Source organism: Girardinichthys multiradiatus, chromosome 5, assembly GCF_021462225.1.
Source record: "Girardinichthys multiradiatus isolate DD_20200921_A chromosome 5, DD_fGirMul_XY1, whole genome shotgun sequence".
Taxonomy (NCBI): domain Eukaryota; kingdom Metazoa; phylum Chordata; class Actinopteri; order Cyprinodontiformes; family Goodeidae; genus Girardinichthys; species Girardinichthys multiradiatus.
Window position 1 is genome coordinate 42,724,654 of NC_061798.1, and position 15,345 is coordinate 42,739,998.

General features: G+C 39.1%; 1 protein-coding gene across 1 annotated transcript in view; it reads right to left on the reverse strand.

Annotated features, from left to right (window-relative positions):
- Positions 1-434: 434 nt before the first annotated feature.
- Positions 435-15,345, reverse strand: part of fhdc1 (FH2 domain containing 1) — a 42,139-nt gene continuing 27,228 nt past the window's right edge. The window contains exons 4-12 of the mRNA XM_047364373.1: positions 13,554-13,656; positions 13,344-13,429; positions 12,125-12,225; positions 9,941-10,011; positions 9,661-9,768; positions 8,003-8,073; positions 6,509-6,626; positions 6,202-6,366; positions 435-3,607 (exon numbers count right to left, since the gene is read on the reverse strand). Coding sequence (XP_047220329.1) covers positions 1,472-3,607; positions 6,202-6,366; positions 6,509-6,626; positions 8,003-8,073; positions 9,661-9,768; positions 9,941-10,011; positions 12,125-12,225; positions 13,344-13,429; positions 13,554-13,656 — 2,959 coding nt within the window. The 3' untranslated portion in view covers positions 435-1,471. The remainder of the gene's footprint in view (positions 3,608-6,201; positions 6,367-6,508; positions 6,627-8,002; positions 8,074-9,660; positions 9,769-9,940; positions 10,012-12,124; positions 12,226-13,343; positions 13,430-13,553; positions 13,657-15,345) is intronic.

The window sequence follows — 15,345 nt, forward strand, 5'->3', positions numbered from 1 at the left end:
TTCTGTAAAGAAGAGTTGAGCAAAATCCCTTCACAGCAATATCAAAATATCATTGACAACTATTACAAATGCTTTTTGTTGGACATTGCTGCAAGAGTGGCCTAATCAGTTACTAGGTTTAGAGGACAATTACCTTTTTCATACAGTAAAATTGGTTTGAATAGTTAGAGGTTATCTTTGTCTGAAGTGTAACAAAAATAGCAAAAACAAAATAAATCATAGGGGGCAAATATTTTTTCACAGCACTATAAAACATTCCAGGCATGAAAGGATCACTAATCACATTTTCTTTTACATCATCAATATTTTTCATGTGTTAGTCCAAGAATAAATATTTCTGATGTCCACAGTGACTCCATGCTATCATGAAGGAGAGCTAACACATTCAAAAATGACTGACACTTAAACAGAAGAGGTATAAAAAGTACCACAGCAAGTTTACACTGGCAGTTTATTTGTGACTTTATATATTGTTCTAACTTCAGAATGCCATAGACTTTAACTGATCAGATTATATCCACATTGTGAGTGTGTAAATATAAATTAATCTTTGTCCTGCGATTACAAGGCCACTGCGATCTGTCTGAGGTATTGAGCAAGAAAACAAAGGACAAACAAATCAGTTGGAGAACTCAGCAAATCTAAGACATACAATACCTTGCAAAAGCATGAATACTACTTGAAGTTTTTAACTATTTCTCATATTACAACCACAAAAATGTATTTTATTGGCATTTTTTGTGATAAACTTACACAGAGCTGCACATAACTGTGACGTGGGAGGAAAGGGATACATAGAATAAAAATGTTTTATTTAATAATATTATCACATAACATTATTTCCTCATATCATGCAGCCCTGATATTTATTGTTTTCATTCCACTTCACAATTATGCAGTACTTATTGTTAGTTAATCACATAAAATACAAATTGAACATATTGAAGTTTGTGGGTGTAGCATGAAAAAGTTTGAAAAGGTTTTCAGGGTATCAATACTTTTCCAAGGCACAGTAACAGCAGCAAGATTTACCACATTCTTAAAACCTGAATTTAAAAATGGAGCAGTCAGAGCTAAGTAGCAGCATTATGGTAGTGAGTCAGTAGTTTTCGACATTAACATCATCACCAACAGTAGTATACACTCTGTACATTAACAGCTAAGCAGGCAAAAGGCTTCAGTGTAAGATCACCAATATACCACTTGTCATTTTAGTGGAAAAATAAAAAAGTAACTTTCCTATAGAAACAACTGAAAAAAGACAGGTTCATTGCATCTTGCTCTTTGCAATTCGTCAACTACTGAAGTAACCTCAGAAGGTGTGATAGCTTAATATGTATTTCAGATTCAGGTCTGTTGCATGTTATCAGAGGATACCTCTGCATTGTGGATTGCTAAGACGAGTAAATATCACTCTATTCTAAATGGACAAGTTGTCTGTGTCTGCAGTTAGTTTCCACCATGTCAGATTTTACTTCCAGCTCGGCTTTGTGGGTTTGCCAGACATCAACGAGTCTCTGAGCTGCACAGACTTTTCAGAAAAGCTGCTAGTCTTCCGAATATCCCCCCGTGTTGATGTTGGAGGCGGCGTCCCGCTGCGATAAGCACTGCGGCTTGCAGCCTTGACGCTCTGCACTCGTCGCAGGTGTGTCCCTTGAGGCTGTTCCTCGTTGGTGTGAACTGTCGGTGAGGCCCGACTTTGCTTTGTGGAGGTTTGGCGACCCTGGAGCGAGGGGCTGCGGGAGGGAGTGGTGGGGACAGATGGGGGGACCAGCTCCCTCTTGGTCCTGGAAGATGAAGCTACAGTGTTTCGGGCAAAGCTTGGGAGATCAGAGGTGTTATTAGCACTTTGCGTTTGTGAGCTGCTGTTCTCAGATGAAGGTCCACCTTGGACTCTTGGAGTCTGAGCCTGCGCGAGAGCTCTCATGGTGGAGCGGCACATCTTCTCCTCGTGCACAGGCTTTGGGATGTTCCTCAGGGGTTTGGCGCTTGGCTTATGGAGGGAAGCTTTTCTCGGTATTGAATCTCGCGCCCATCTAGACACACCACCTGTGAGGCCACCTTCCTTCTGGATCTTGGATTCATCAGGAGGTGCACTTGAGTGTCGAGGTGGTCTCATTGTCTTCTCGGCTCTTCCTCTTGATGGGGTGCTCTGGTCACGGAGATGCCGGTGTGTCTCTCCGCTGTCTTGCACTGAAGGTCTGTCTGTCCTCTTGCTGCTGCTCGTCCTGCTCACCCTGCTGATGGGCACAACTTTCCGGATTCCCTGGCTCTCACTGCTAGTCAAAGTCCGAACTCCTCGACCTCCGCTGCCCTTTGACACTTTGTTGCTCTTTGAGTTCACTGGTTTTCTCCCTGGTCTCTGGTCCTTTTCCACAGCCTGTTTTCCCTCGGCCGTGTCACAGCTCTCCGTGTCCCAGTCCTCTGTTGTTGCAGACGCAGCCACAGATGCTGTGTCTACAGATGTGAGTGCTGAGAGCTCGCTGGTTGAAATGGACTGGTCGTTACGTGAGGAATTTGGACCTTGCTGGCGTTCCAGACCTTTGCTGCAATCAGCTCCAAACTGAAGGCCTTCTTTAGGTAAAGATGTGCTGTCAGCCTCAGAGTAATCTAGCGCCACAGAGCAGTCCGTTTCTGTGCAGTCTATTATGTAAAACATGGGCTTCTTGTTTGACAGAGAGGCATCCAGAGGAAGTGGGGTATCACAGGTTGTGGATGAAACTGTGCTGTAATCCTCGTCTTCGTTCTCCCTCACAGAAAAGGCTTCTGTCTGTGTGGGAAAATCCACTTTACCTTCCCATCCTGCCTTTGGATCAACTTTTTTCTCCAAAAGCTCATCAAACTTGAGGCTGTCCTGATTTTTAGGACGAGATTCTGTCTCCTTTTCAAGTTCAGTCACCACAACATCATCAAGGCTGACAAGGTGCTTATGGTTACTGTTGTTGTTTGGGCTCTGCAGGTCAAAAGCTTGAGGACCTTGAACTAAGGTGTACTTCTCCACGCTAACATTCATGTGGCTGGTAATTGCTGGGTTGGGAATATGGGTGGGCTTCTGAAAGACACAAAAGGAGCGAGGCAGAACGCCACTCTCTGAAGCAGATGAGTAATTATTGTTGTCATTGTATAGGTCCTCGCTATTGTTTAGCCCAGTGGAAGAGAACCTGGCTAGAGGGCTGATAGGTTCCATTTCTGCATTTGGAGACGTCAACTCTCGGCTGTCGTCCTGAGCTAAAATCCACGACATTGCATTTCTCCGGAGAGGCCGACCAGACCGAGGCAGGCTGTGAAACCTGGAGTAGTTGGTGGGATTCCCAGTGCCTCCAAACAGCTCAAGGTATTCCTGGAGTTCACGGTCTGCTGTGGATGTCATAGTGTGACGGTGGCGGCGGGCACTCATGGAGCGTCCAAGAGGACTGTTTTGACTTTGAGATCTTTTCTGGAAGAAGTCCAGAAAGCCTTCCTTGGTGAGCATTTCTACGTCGCTCTCGCTGCTGCTACGACCGAAGACGCTGCTCTGTTCCTCACCTGCCCACGCTAATCGCTTTTCCTGCAGTTCTCGTAGCCGCTGCTGTCTGGCTGCTTCCTTCAGCTCACGGTCGTTGTTGTCCTGAGACAAAAAGAGAGGAGGAAAACTTTAGGGATTATAAATAACTATTCACAGCCACCGAATTTTCCACATTTTGCCACATTACAACAAACGTTCGTGTACTTTATAGTGATTTTACATGTTAGACTGACTTAAAGCAGAGCACAGTTGAGATGTGGAAATTAAAATCTGAAAAGTGTTCTGTACATCTAATTAATCTTTAAGTCCTTTGGGATATGTCTCTACCTGCTTAGAACATCTAGACACTAATAATTTTGGTTATTCTTTGCAAAATAACTCTAGGTTAGTCAGACTGGATGGACAGCATCTGTGAACTTCAATGTTAATCTCTTGCCCCAGACTATTAATTGGATTTAGGTTCAGACTTTGACTGGGTCATTCTAACACATAAATATGCCTTGATATAAACCATTCCATTGTAGCTCTGGCTGTATGTTTAAGGTTGTTGTACTTCTGGAAGGTGAACCTCTGCCCCAGTCTCATGTCTTTTGCAGCCTCTGACCGGTTGTCTTCCAGTATTTGCCTAAATTTAGCTCAATCCATCTTCCCATCAACTCTGACCAGCTTCACTGTCCCAACTGAAGAAAAGCATCCTTACAGCATGATGCTGCCACCACCATGTTTCACTACAGGGAACGCCACATATTAATAGGTTGGCAGTTGTCTACTCTTCTCATTTACGCATACTGGATTGACATATTGTTTTATAACCACTACTTGCTTTCAACTGTTCAATTGCAAATATACTGAGATTATATGACACACAGGAGGACTCTATTTACAAATTGGGTATGATGGTCATCTGGCAACTGGAAGACTGGCAGTTAACTTCCAGTTTCCCCCCCTATCACAAGTCAAAGTATCAATGGGTAAGACACAAAGCCCCAAGTTCCCTATGAATACTGTGCATCAGTGTCTGAATGTGTGAATGTGATTAATGTTATGTATGAAAACAAAAATGCTAAATAGGTTCAGTCCATTTACTGATTGGATGTATTGGACTTTATTTATTAGAAATAGTATTTATAAGTAGCAGAGGAAAAATGGTAAATACGATTACATCCCACCCTTTAAGATTTCTATTTAAAATAAATATTTGAAACAATGTACAGTACAAACCAAATGTTTGGACACACCTTTTCATTCAAAGAGTTTTCTTTTATTTTCATAACTATGAATATTGTAGCTTCACACTGAAGGCATCAAAACTATGAATTAACACATGTGGAATTATATACTGAACAAAAAAGTGTGAAACAACTGAAAATATGTCTTATATTCTAGGTTCTTCAAAGTAGCCACCTTTTGCTTTGATTACTGCTCCACACACTCTTGGCATTCTGTTGATGAGCTTCAAGAGGTAGTCACCTGAAATGGTTTTCCAACAGTCTTGAAGGAGTTCCCAGAGATGCTACAATATTCATAGTCATGAAAATAAAGAAAACTCTTTGAATGAGGTGTGTCCAAACTTTTGGTCTGTATTGTATACTTTTCCTTTTACTTCCCAATTATGTTCTACCTCATGTTGATCTATCACAAAAAATCGCAGTGAAATGCATTGAATCTGAGAAAAAGTCAAGGAGTCTGAATACTTTTGCAAGGCACTGTTCCTAGTTATATGACGGGCTTATTCACGTGGGTGCCTACTATTCGCTTCGGTTATTAAAGAAATTATTTAATATCAATCCAACCTTTGCCCTGAGTATTTGGTATACAGTCCAGTGAATACAGCCTGAGTCATCCCTCTTTTCTTTATATTATTCTTCCAAGGAACCAGACTTTTTTGTAATCTTTTAAACTGACCTTGATCAATACATCTCTGAAGGTCTTTAAATTTTTTGGGGAACTTAAGCTGCTTTCCCCCTCATTTTCCGTTCAGAACCAGACCATTTAGCGATGATTATTCTGTTATTTTTTTTGTGATTTTACATGAAAAAGGCTCCTAAATCCAAAAGACGAACCAGCGCTGTGTCTACACATAACAGCCAATAAAATGAATTCCAAGACAACAGTGCCAGCCAATAATTGTTGACCATGCAAAAAGCCTTAAAATAAATTAATCTTTCAATCGCGTGGCATAATTTCACTCTGAAAAAACATTTCTGCCACTGTCTAAATTTTTTATCACCCTAGTAACCACTGTTTCATCCTTGCTCTGACTATATGTCTGTATGGGCACGTTTAGGCCCGTAGCTTTGTTTTTGCGGCCATTTACTGAATTATGAAGATAAATACATATCTGACTTAATTGAATACCATGTTCTCTTGTCTTTCGTATAATGAAGAGTGGTTAAGAGAGATGGGACTGATTCATGTCATATTTTTAACCCAGAAATCAAATGAAACATTTCTATAATAAATTCAAAATGTTTCAGTTCCATTTTGTTACTAGGATTTTTCAGGAGTGCCATTAATTGTAGCACTGGAGATTTTATTGAAAGCAAATATTTTTCCCCACTGAATAAACGTACTCTAGTTAAAGGCTGAGTTACTCTGCTGCAATTTAAAATGCAAGCATTTTAAGAACGTTTTACAGTCTTTACCAGGGTTGCAAAAAAAAGTGGGAAGTGTTGCATCTTTCGGCTCACACTGACCTTTACAGCTTTATTGAATTTGATGCAGAAGTCTTGAAAGATGCGGAAACACTCATCCAGCTTGAAGGTGTCCTTGTCTTCACAAAAGAAATCTATGAGAGTGTTGCCCTCTTTCCGCAGATCCAGCCTGCGCCTCTTTAAGTCTTGGAGTGTCTGTGCTGAGCTCTGAGACCAGACATAAAACGCAAAATGCACATTTTCTCATATATCAACTATTTTACGGATGTTGTAATGTGCAGCAGCTGAGTCAGAACCTTCAGAGCTTTCTGTGTGTGTCTAATGTGTTACATAAGTGCTGCAGCTTCACCTGCAGAAAGGGCTCCAGCTGCAGCTGTAACTGCTCGTCTCCCTGGACCTTCTCCTCCAGGGATTTGATACGGACATACAAGGAGGAAAACTCCAGCTCAATGTTTTCCACTGAAATTCTGCAGGAAAACAAAGGAAAGGTTAATTCAGGGCAATGAGCTCTGGCAGTATTGTTGAATTTACCCACACTTTAGAAACTGAAGGCAGGACTGCTGAAAGATCCTGCAGGGAGGAAGGGAGGAGTGATCTTGGCTCTGCGGTGCAGGAGGTACACTGATGACATACACATATGACCTTGGGAAGCTACCGAAGCTAGACGGAGTCATGCAGCCATGTGCATGTGACAGAAGTTTGATGCCAGCTTATTCAATGAGGCTAGACTCTGCCGTTGAACCACAAAGTCACTTTAAAATTCAACCATGACTGTTTTGTTTAATCATGCAGGAACAGAGCCTTTGCATGGTCTGGACTAAGTATGCAGCCTGTTTCTTAAATCAGAACTTCATTCATATTTGATGTTTTACAGGACGCTTTGATGTGGTTACTGATCTAACTGACAGTCATGCACATATGTACCTATTGCATCTTGTTTTTTTCTTTAAATATGAAGAGCCAACATAGATTTTATTCAAGTTACCAAAGAGTTAAACTTGTTACATCATTACAGAACAACAGATAGACTGTTTTCCCTTTTGCAGCAGAGCTAAAGTGGATATTTCCCATTTTTTTATTACAATAAGCCAAATGTGGTTAAAATTAGCAACATGCACTAAGAAATGCTGCATAAAAGCTTGTACGAAATAGGCTGGAAAGATTTAAAAGTTGATAGATTCTTCGAGTAGATTTGAACCAACTTATGAGCCGAGTATTCAAGGCCTTGCAAATTTAAACCCGTTGAACGTTCCCATATGTTCCAGTGCATTTTATTGAGATTTCATGTGATGGACCAGCAGAAAGTAGGGGTCATAATTATGCAGTGGAATGTTAATAATACATAATTTTAAAAGATTTTTGCAATAAAAAAACTGACAACATTGGGATAAGTATGTACTCAGCAAGCGTTAATCGCATACCCCTACATAAAAATCTGTCCTGTGAAGACCTCAGGGGTTTGTTTAAGAACTTTAGTGAACAAACAGCATCATGAAGATCAATGAACATGCCAGATAAGTTAGAAACCCATCTGTATAGGTGTTTAAAGCAAGGTAAGGTTATAAAACAATAACACAAGATTTGAACGCCACACAGAGCTCCTTAATCTGAAAATGGGAAAAATAACCTGCTGCTGTAACTAAAAGAAAATCTAAAATTCATAATTTTCCTTTTCCTTCACAACTTAGCACTATTTTACGTTTGCAAATGCAAACAAAATACATTGATTGGTAATCAGACAAATGCAACAAAATGCAACAAAGAGCAGTAATACTTTGGGATGGCGGAGTAAAAATATGTATTTAACATAAATAGTGAACAGCAGAAGGACGTTTATGCTCACCTGGCTGCACTCTGCACATGCTGCAGATTGTCTGGAAACTTCAGCAGCTTTTCATCTTTCTTCTTCGCCTCCTGAGTGGGGAAACATTACATAGTTTACATCAAAACATTTAACTCTGGGCAAGATAAGTAGGATGCGTGCTGTGCTGAAGGGACACGGACATTTATTGCAGTTACATAACAGTTTGGCGATCCAGTGTTGGCTCTTTCCTGCTTCCTGTCACCATCTTCCTCTGAATACCAGACTCATTATTAGGATTTTCTGACGTGTGTCTTGGACCCGATCTTACTGGGATTCAGACTCCCAGCAACCTATCACGTGCTTCCGTTGGGTTACCCGACTCTTACCAGCTGGAGATTTTTTAATAAATCTCTGTAAACAAACTGTGCTCGGTTCCATTCTCGGGTACCTGGTCTGGTACGTTACAATTTCATGGCAAAAATAAAATACTCTACAGCAGAGGTGTCCAAAGTCCTGTATGTTTTAGATGTTTCTCTGCTTCAGCAAACCTGATTTCCATTGATGGCTGATTTAACAGGCTTTTGCTGCATTCATCTGAATCAGGTGAGTTAGAGCAGGGAAACATCGAAAACATGCAAGACACCGGACCTCGAGGACCAACTTTGGATACATCTGCTCTACAGCAACAAATGTGAAGTTTTGACCCAATAACAGAACTTTTAAAAATAAATTAACTAACATTTATTCTAACAACAGAAAAAGGCCAGTCATTTATCAAACATTAAATGACTGGCCATTAAATCATTGTCAAATGATTATGGCAGGTTTTGAAATTAGTCACAACATAATATCTTCAAATTATCATTGTTAGGAAAAAGGGTAAAAAATATTGATATAATTTTAGTCAATATCAACTTCCAGCATTATTATTATTCCAGCAGTATTTCCAGCAGTCAGTTTTGAATTTAACCATGTGCAAAAATTGCATTGATGATCCCTGGTGATATATTTGAGTGTGAAAACAGATGTAAAGTAAGAAATGTTTCTTTATGCAGAAAAGAGTTGCAACATTTCTCCTCAAAGGCAAGACTTTGGTGACTGTTGTGTGTGTCTGCGCCAGGCTACATCCCACACATATCTGTCTCCATTGGGAACCCTCTTGTTTATAATATATGCCTCTAAAACTAGCTTTAAACTTTACAGTAAAAGCCAGAGGCTCATGCCTTAAAAATAAAAGATTATGCTCTCGATTTCTATTGTTACTGTGGAGGAGTCTGCTGCAGGCAGGGAGTGAGACCAGCAGTAGGTTTGCTGGTAAACACGAAATAACGTTATATCATTCTAACTTTGCTCCTCGACCATCGTAAGTAGGTAAGTTCAGTATTTATTCGCATCAGGATTTCATCATAAGTGAGGAGCAACCTCGTTGGAAGATGGTCAGCTACTGGATTACAAATGTTTAAAAAAGCAGCCAAAGGTTAGTAAACAAAAAGCACAGATCACTTTAAACATTTCTTGAACAATTAGTCACCTTGAAACCAAAATACAAAGAAATGAATTATGGGAGTCTATACTTTTACACAGTAATGGCCATATATATTATATTTTAGCAAAGGCAAGCAGGAATGAATGAATGGATGTATCATTCTGTACCCATATATACATTTATATTATGCATCACTGAAAAGCTTACTAACCATAGCAACAAAATGCAGCAAGTTCATTCCGGGCTTGTTGGCCTTGGTGTCGGCCAACGAGAGGAGAGACGACAGTTTAAATCCAACAGCGTTACCTGCGTAGCCACCCTGTTAACAGACAGAAATTCGACAGAGGCAGAATTGGTCACTTTTTTTAAGTACAAGCAAGATGCCATCAGATAAAGCTGCAGATGAATGAGTGCAGCTTATTATTCTGTTTAATAAACATCTCCTCATGCACCAACACAGGTAGGAGTGTTTAATGATGCTAAAATCTTACAGCGTTCATGATGTTTCCAGCTTGCAGCACCAGATGAAGGATGGCATGAAGCTTCTCACAGTTCATCAGCTCTACAGGATGACAGGAATATATTAGAGACTCCCGAGGAAAACACCACCTCATTTTAATCAAACACCACCACACAGGAAATCTAACAGCAGAAATAAAATCCAACTTCTTTATTTATTTGCAGATTCCATCTTTTTCAGCCTCTTTAAATCTGTACAACAGTAAAGATCAATGCTGAAGTAATGAATATATTGTGTAAAACAGGTTTTGGTTAAAAAAAAGATGATTATTTAAAATTTTAAATAGTTTTTATTGAAAATTAAAACCAAAAAATAATTCAAATAAGTAGAACTGAAAAATGTATCAAAACGTTTTGGTAAGGTCAGAATAGGGGTCTGCAACCCGTGGCTCCGGAGCAGCAAGTGGCTCTTTGGACCTTCCACAATGGTTCTTGATAACTTTCTAAAAATGATAAAGAACCAACTAATGCTTTTAAACATAGATAAAATAATAACTGCAGGTTTTAGTACTTTTTCTTTTTTTTCATGGAATAATTGCATTGAATTTCAACAACAGAAAGACATTAAAAGTACCAGTAATATTTTTCACATCTACATGTTCAACTAAATAAATAGAATATTATTGAAAAGTTTATTTAAGTAACTAAATTCACAACGTTAAACACATTATATAAAATAATTCCACACAGACTGATGATTTCAAGCCTTTTATTTCTGTTCATTTTCATGATTTTACGTTTATAGCTAATAAAAACGCCATCTTTAAGATTAGATTATATTATTAGATTAGATTAAGATTATGTCAGACCAATAAAAGTCATTTTATACAGAAATGTGAGCTTAATGAAAAGTTAAAAAATGTTTAATACCTGCTTAAAGTTTTTTATCTTCAAAAGGTACTTTTAATCTGGAATAATCCACATTGGAATGCATACTCCAATTTACTGAGATGTACCTGTATTTTTCCTGTCATTATTATTTCCACAAATATCAACATCCCACTGAACAAAATGTATCCATCTGCTGTTTGTAAAAGTTGGTTTTCTGTACTTTAAAACCAAAAAATAGGAATTATATAGTGGTTCTTTTCAAATGATAACTAATTTCCTACAGTAGATATTAATCACGAATTCTAAGTTGTGACATTTGCGGCTCTAATCGAGTTTTATTAAACTGGACTGGGGGTACAAATGGCTCTTTGGATTGTCAAGGCTGCAGACCCCTGGGTTGGAAACTAACAATATTTAGTGAGTACAGGGTCCATGTGTTGAACAGGAACCATGTGGGACACTTTACCAGCACCAAACTCTTATATGGGAAAAATACCCCATGTCTAATAGGAAAACCACTTAACATACTGTGGACGTTACAGATTAGGCCATGAACTAATTACTTTTAACAACTTGGTATATTTTAACTAAATGCAATTTTTCTAACCCCAACAAATATCCTGACTGCACTGAGGAATTACATTTTTAATACTTTTCAGTCTTCTTTAGGGATGCACGATATATTGGCATTGACATAGGTATCAGCTGATGTTAATTGTTTTCATTTTTGTCAACTAGAAAAACTGGGCCTGAAATTAATAACTGATATTTATTACCATCTTGTTGCTGTTTGTGTTTCTGGAGGGGGTTGGTCATGTGGTATCTGTTTGGTCATGTGACAGTGATAGTGATGCAGTGCAGGACTGTAGGGTGTTTAACTGAAGCAGAGAAGCAATGTCAGCGATATGGTCTTTTTGTTGCGGTGTTGAAAGGGTAGTGAGATATGCATTACATATAATATCGGTAATATATTAATAGCGAATCTTGATATCGGCTCGAATTTTGATATCGGAGCATCACTAAACTCAAAAAAACCTCAAAGAACTGTGAGGTTATGTTTAGCAAAAACTGTACCCGAATATCATATTTTCTAAAAGGCTAAATTAGATACAAATCGCGAGCTCTCTGCAGAGAAAAATCAGTGCAACGTTTCATTTGACAAAGTTTTTAAATGTGCGTCTAAAATTCAATAAGAAAAAAAACTGGACAAGTGTGTTAGATTTTTTTTTCATCTGTCCACAAACCTGTCCACCTCCAACAGCTCAGATTTCTGGGTCACCTGTCTAAACGGTCTTTGTGTTTGCAGCAGAGTCGGTCCATCATACCTTCAGTAGCAGCTGTGATGACATTGATGTCATGGCTCATCGCACCACTACAAGGGAAGAACTCCTCACGGAGCACCATGGCCTCGATCCGAACTTCGAACCTACAAACCAAAGCAGTGAGAGGTTAACACAGAACAGGTGGAGAGGTTCTGAGTCTCTTTAATTTTTTTTATGAACAATTAACTTCTGCTTGTTATTTCAAACATTACTGAATCCTAGGAAAACAGAATATTTGTCCTTATCTTACTTTCAGCTCAGTTTTAAATGGTTATAGTTGAACTCAGAAAAAAAATGGTTCTAACTTTTTATGAAGTGTGTGTAAATATCTGAGAATAAATCAGACTGAACTTTTTTGCTTTAGGTCACTTAGGAAAACCCCATTTTTGTCACTTCTTTAAAGTCAGAAACTTACACACAATTCTTTTAACCAATGATTTGTGTTTCCTTTCACAAGCCTCTCACAACAGTTTGCTGTAATTACGGCCCATTCCTCCTCACAGAACTGGTCAAACTGAGTCAGGTTTGTAGGATGCCTTCCAGTGAGCCTTTATGATAACCACTCATAAGACTTTGACTTTGTTCTCCTTAAACCACTTTGTAACTTTGTCAGTATGCTTAGGGTCACTGTCCAAGTTTTAACTTCATGGCTAATGTCCTGAGATGTTGCTTCAATATTTCTGCATAATGTTCTTTCCCAATGATGCTGATGATGTTTAATGATGTTATGACCAGAATAAAATAAACACATTAATTTTGTCTTTTATTGCAGAAAACCCTCAGAATGCAAAAGTTTGATAAATAAACCTTTAATTTGAGTACATTTACTAGATTGGGTTTCAACACAGCCCCAATTATTGTCACCCATAAAACAAATCCTATGAAATAAATTTACTTGAAGCATTTTTGAAACTTTTAGTTAAAATCCTTAATATCCACATCACATAAAGCCCCTTTTCTCATAGCCTCTCTCCAAAATGGGAAAGCCAAGAGCTCGTGCTTTTCAAAAAAATTCAATGAGATTTAGGAATGTTGACTATATGAACTGTGTTAGTCGGCAGAACATTTTCAGCCTCCTGGAAACTCCCACAAAAAGTTATGAAACCGTCTTCGCGCAGCATTTTCGGCTAAACCCTGTATTATCTGTCAAACTGCTGACTCCAAATTCCCCTTTGATGGAAGCCTCGTTGCATGCACTGCCCCACCACTGAAACCAACTTACCGTGGCACCTGGATTAGGAGATACATAAAGGAATCAACCAGTGTCAACTTGTCTGGGTCTCCTTTAAAAGCCTGCAGTTTCCTGATCTACAGAGAAAAGAAAAAGAAAAAGGAAGCTGAGGAGGATCTACGGGGTGTTTTTTATTCAGACAAACTGTCTTTGATGAGTATTTTTGCCATTCATGCATTAACACAGGACAAACAGACAGACCTCCTCTGTATCAGGTAGGAGCTTCAGCAGGTCTTTGAGCAGCTCGGCTCCATAAATCTCTCCTTCTCCACGTCGTATGTCTTCAACAATGGAGCGATTTGACCTGAAAGACAAACATCTCATTTTAAGTTGCACAGGTGCTTTCTGTGAATGCCTTTTCCTCCCTTGTGCTTACAAAGGCACTAAATATAAACCTGTTCTGATTGAAAACTGACCCTTTTTCTTCTTGTGCTATAAACAAATGAGAAGCTCCTCCCTTCAGATATTTTACACATTTACTTAATTTTTTCTTTAACTGCAAGCACTGAAACTGGATACTGCTTGCATTGTGTTTTGAGTTAAACTCTGTGCATTTATGTATTTCAGCTGTGCATGGGAGTTACACATAAAATACATCCTTATTCATGTTATGTCTAACATCAGAACCTTTGGATCCCTGCAACCTTATTTCTGCTTACAATACAGCAACAAAGGAACAGAATCACTCACAGACAATATCCCAGACGCTCATACTAACTAAATGCATCATTGTAAAGATGATCACCTTTCGCTGGGTGTAAAACATCAACAATTTATCTGTGAAAAAGCCTTGAAACATTGCTTTTTTTCCATCCTTTTTCCAAGGAGCCAGATTTTATTTCAATCTTTACAAGTGATCCATAGTAGCCTTTCCTGAGGCTTTTTCAGGTTTGTTTTGGCTGGCTCTGACTTCTGATCATTTAGGTATGGATAAACCGTGACACCAGAAAGTATTCACACCCCTGGCCTTTCTTACATTTTCTAAAACTGCTTTGAGTATTTGTTTTTCTTAAACATCTAGAGACAGAGCACCATAATAAAAAACAAGCAGCTTTTTAGAAAGAAGTACACATTTTCTAGCAGCTTGTTTTTCCAGTGTTTATAAGTGTTCACACCCATAATTTCATACATTGTTAAGGCACATTTGGCAGCAATAACAGCCTCAGGTTTTCTTGGATATGTTTCTACAAGTTTGGCACACCTGTTTTTGGGTAATTTCATCTATTCTTCTCTTCAGATGCTTTCACGCTCTGTCAGGTTGGATGGGCAGTGCCAGCAGACAGCAATTTCCAGGTCTTTCCAGAGATGTTTAATTGGTCCAGGATCCTGTTGGGACCGCTCGATTTACATGCTGCTCCTAAAGCCACTCCTTTGTTATCGTCCTTGTGTGTTTTGTCACACCAATACTGCCCATTTGGGTCACTTTTGAGCATGTTTTCCAAAAGAATCTTTATATATTTAGCTGTTACTCCCTTTATGATAGTTACCCGGATTCTGCCACAAAAAACCAATCCTACAGCATGATGTTACCACTACCATACTTCACAGTAAGGCTGGAGTTAGCAGGTGATGAGCTGTTCTTTTTCAAACTTGAACTTGGAGTTCAGGCAAAAAGTTCTATTTTGGCCCAGAGAGTCTCTGAGGTGCCTTTTGCTAAATTCAAACAGGCTGCAACGTGACTTTTAGTAAGGAGTGGCTTCCATCTGTCCATTTGCAATGGTTGACATTTTGGATGATTTTCCTAGCTCCTTGAGTGGACACAGGTGCTCTGCCTCAGTTGCCATTGGGGTTTTGGTCACCTCTGTGACCAAGGCCCTCTTCTCTGATCACTCTGCTTAGTCAGACGGCCAGATCTAGTACTTACAACCCTTTTCCTTTTCCACATAAGTGATTTTCAAGACATTCAGTGTTGCTGAATGTTTTTCTTTCTATCTTTCCCCAGATTTGTCCCTTGACACAATCCCGTCTCAGAGGACTACTGACAGCTCCTTTG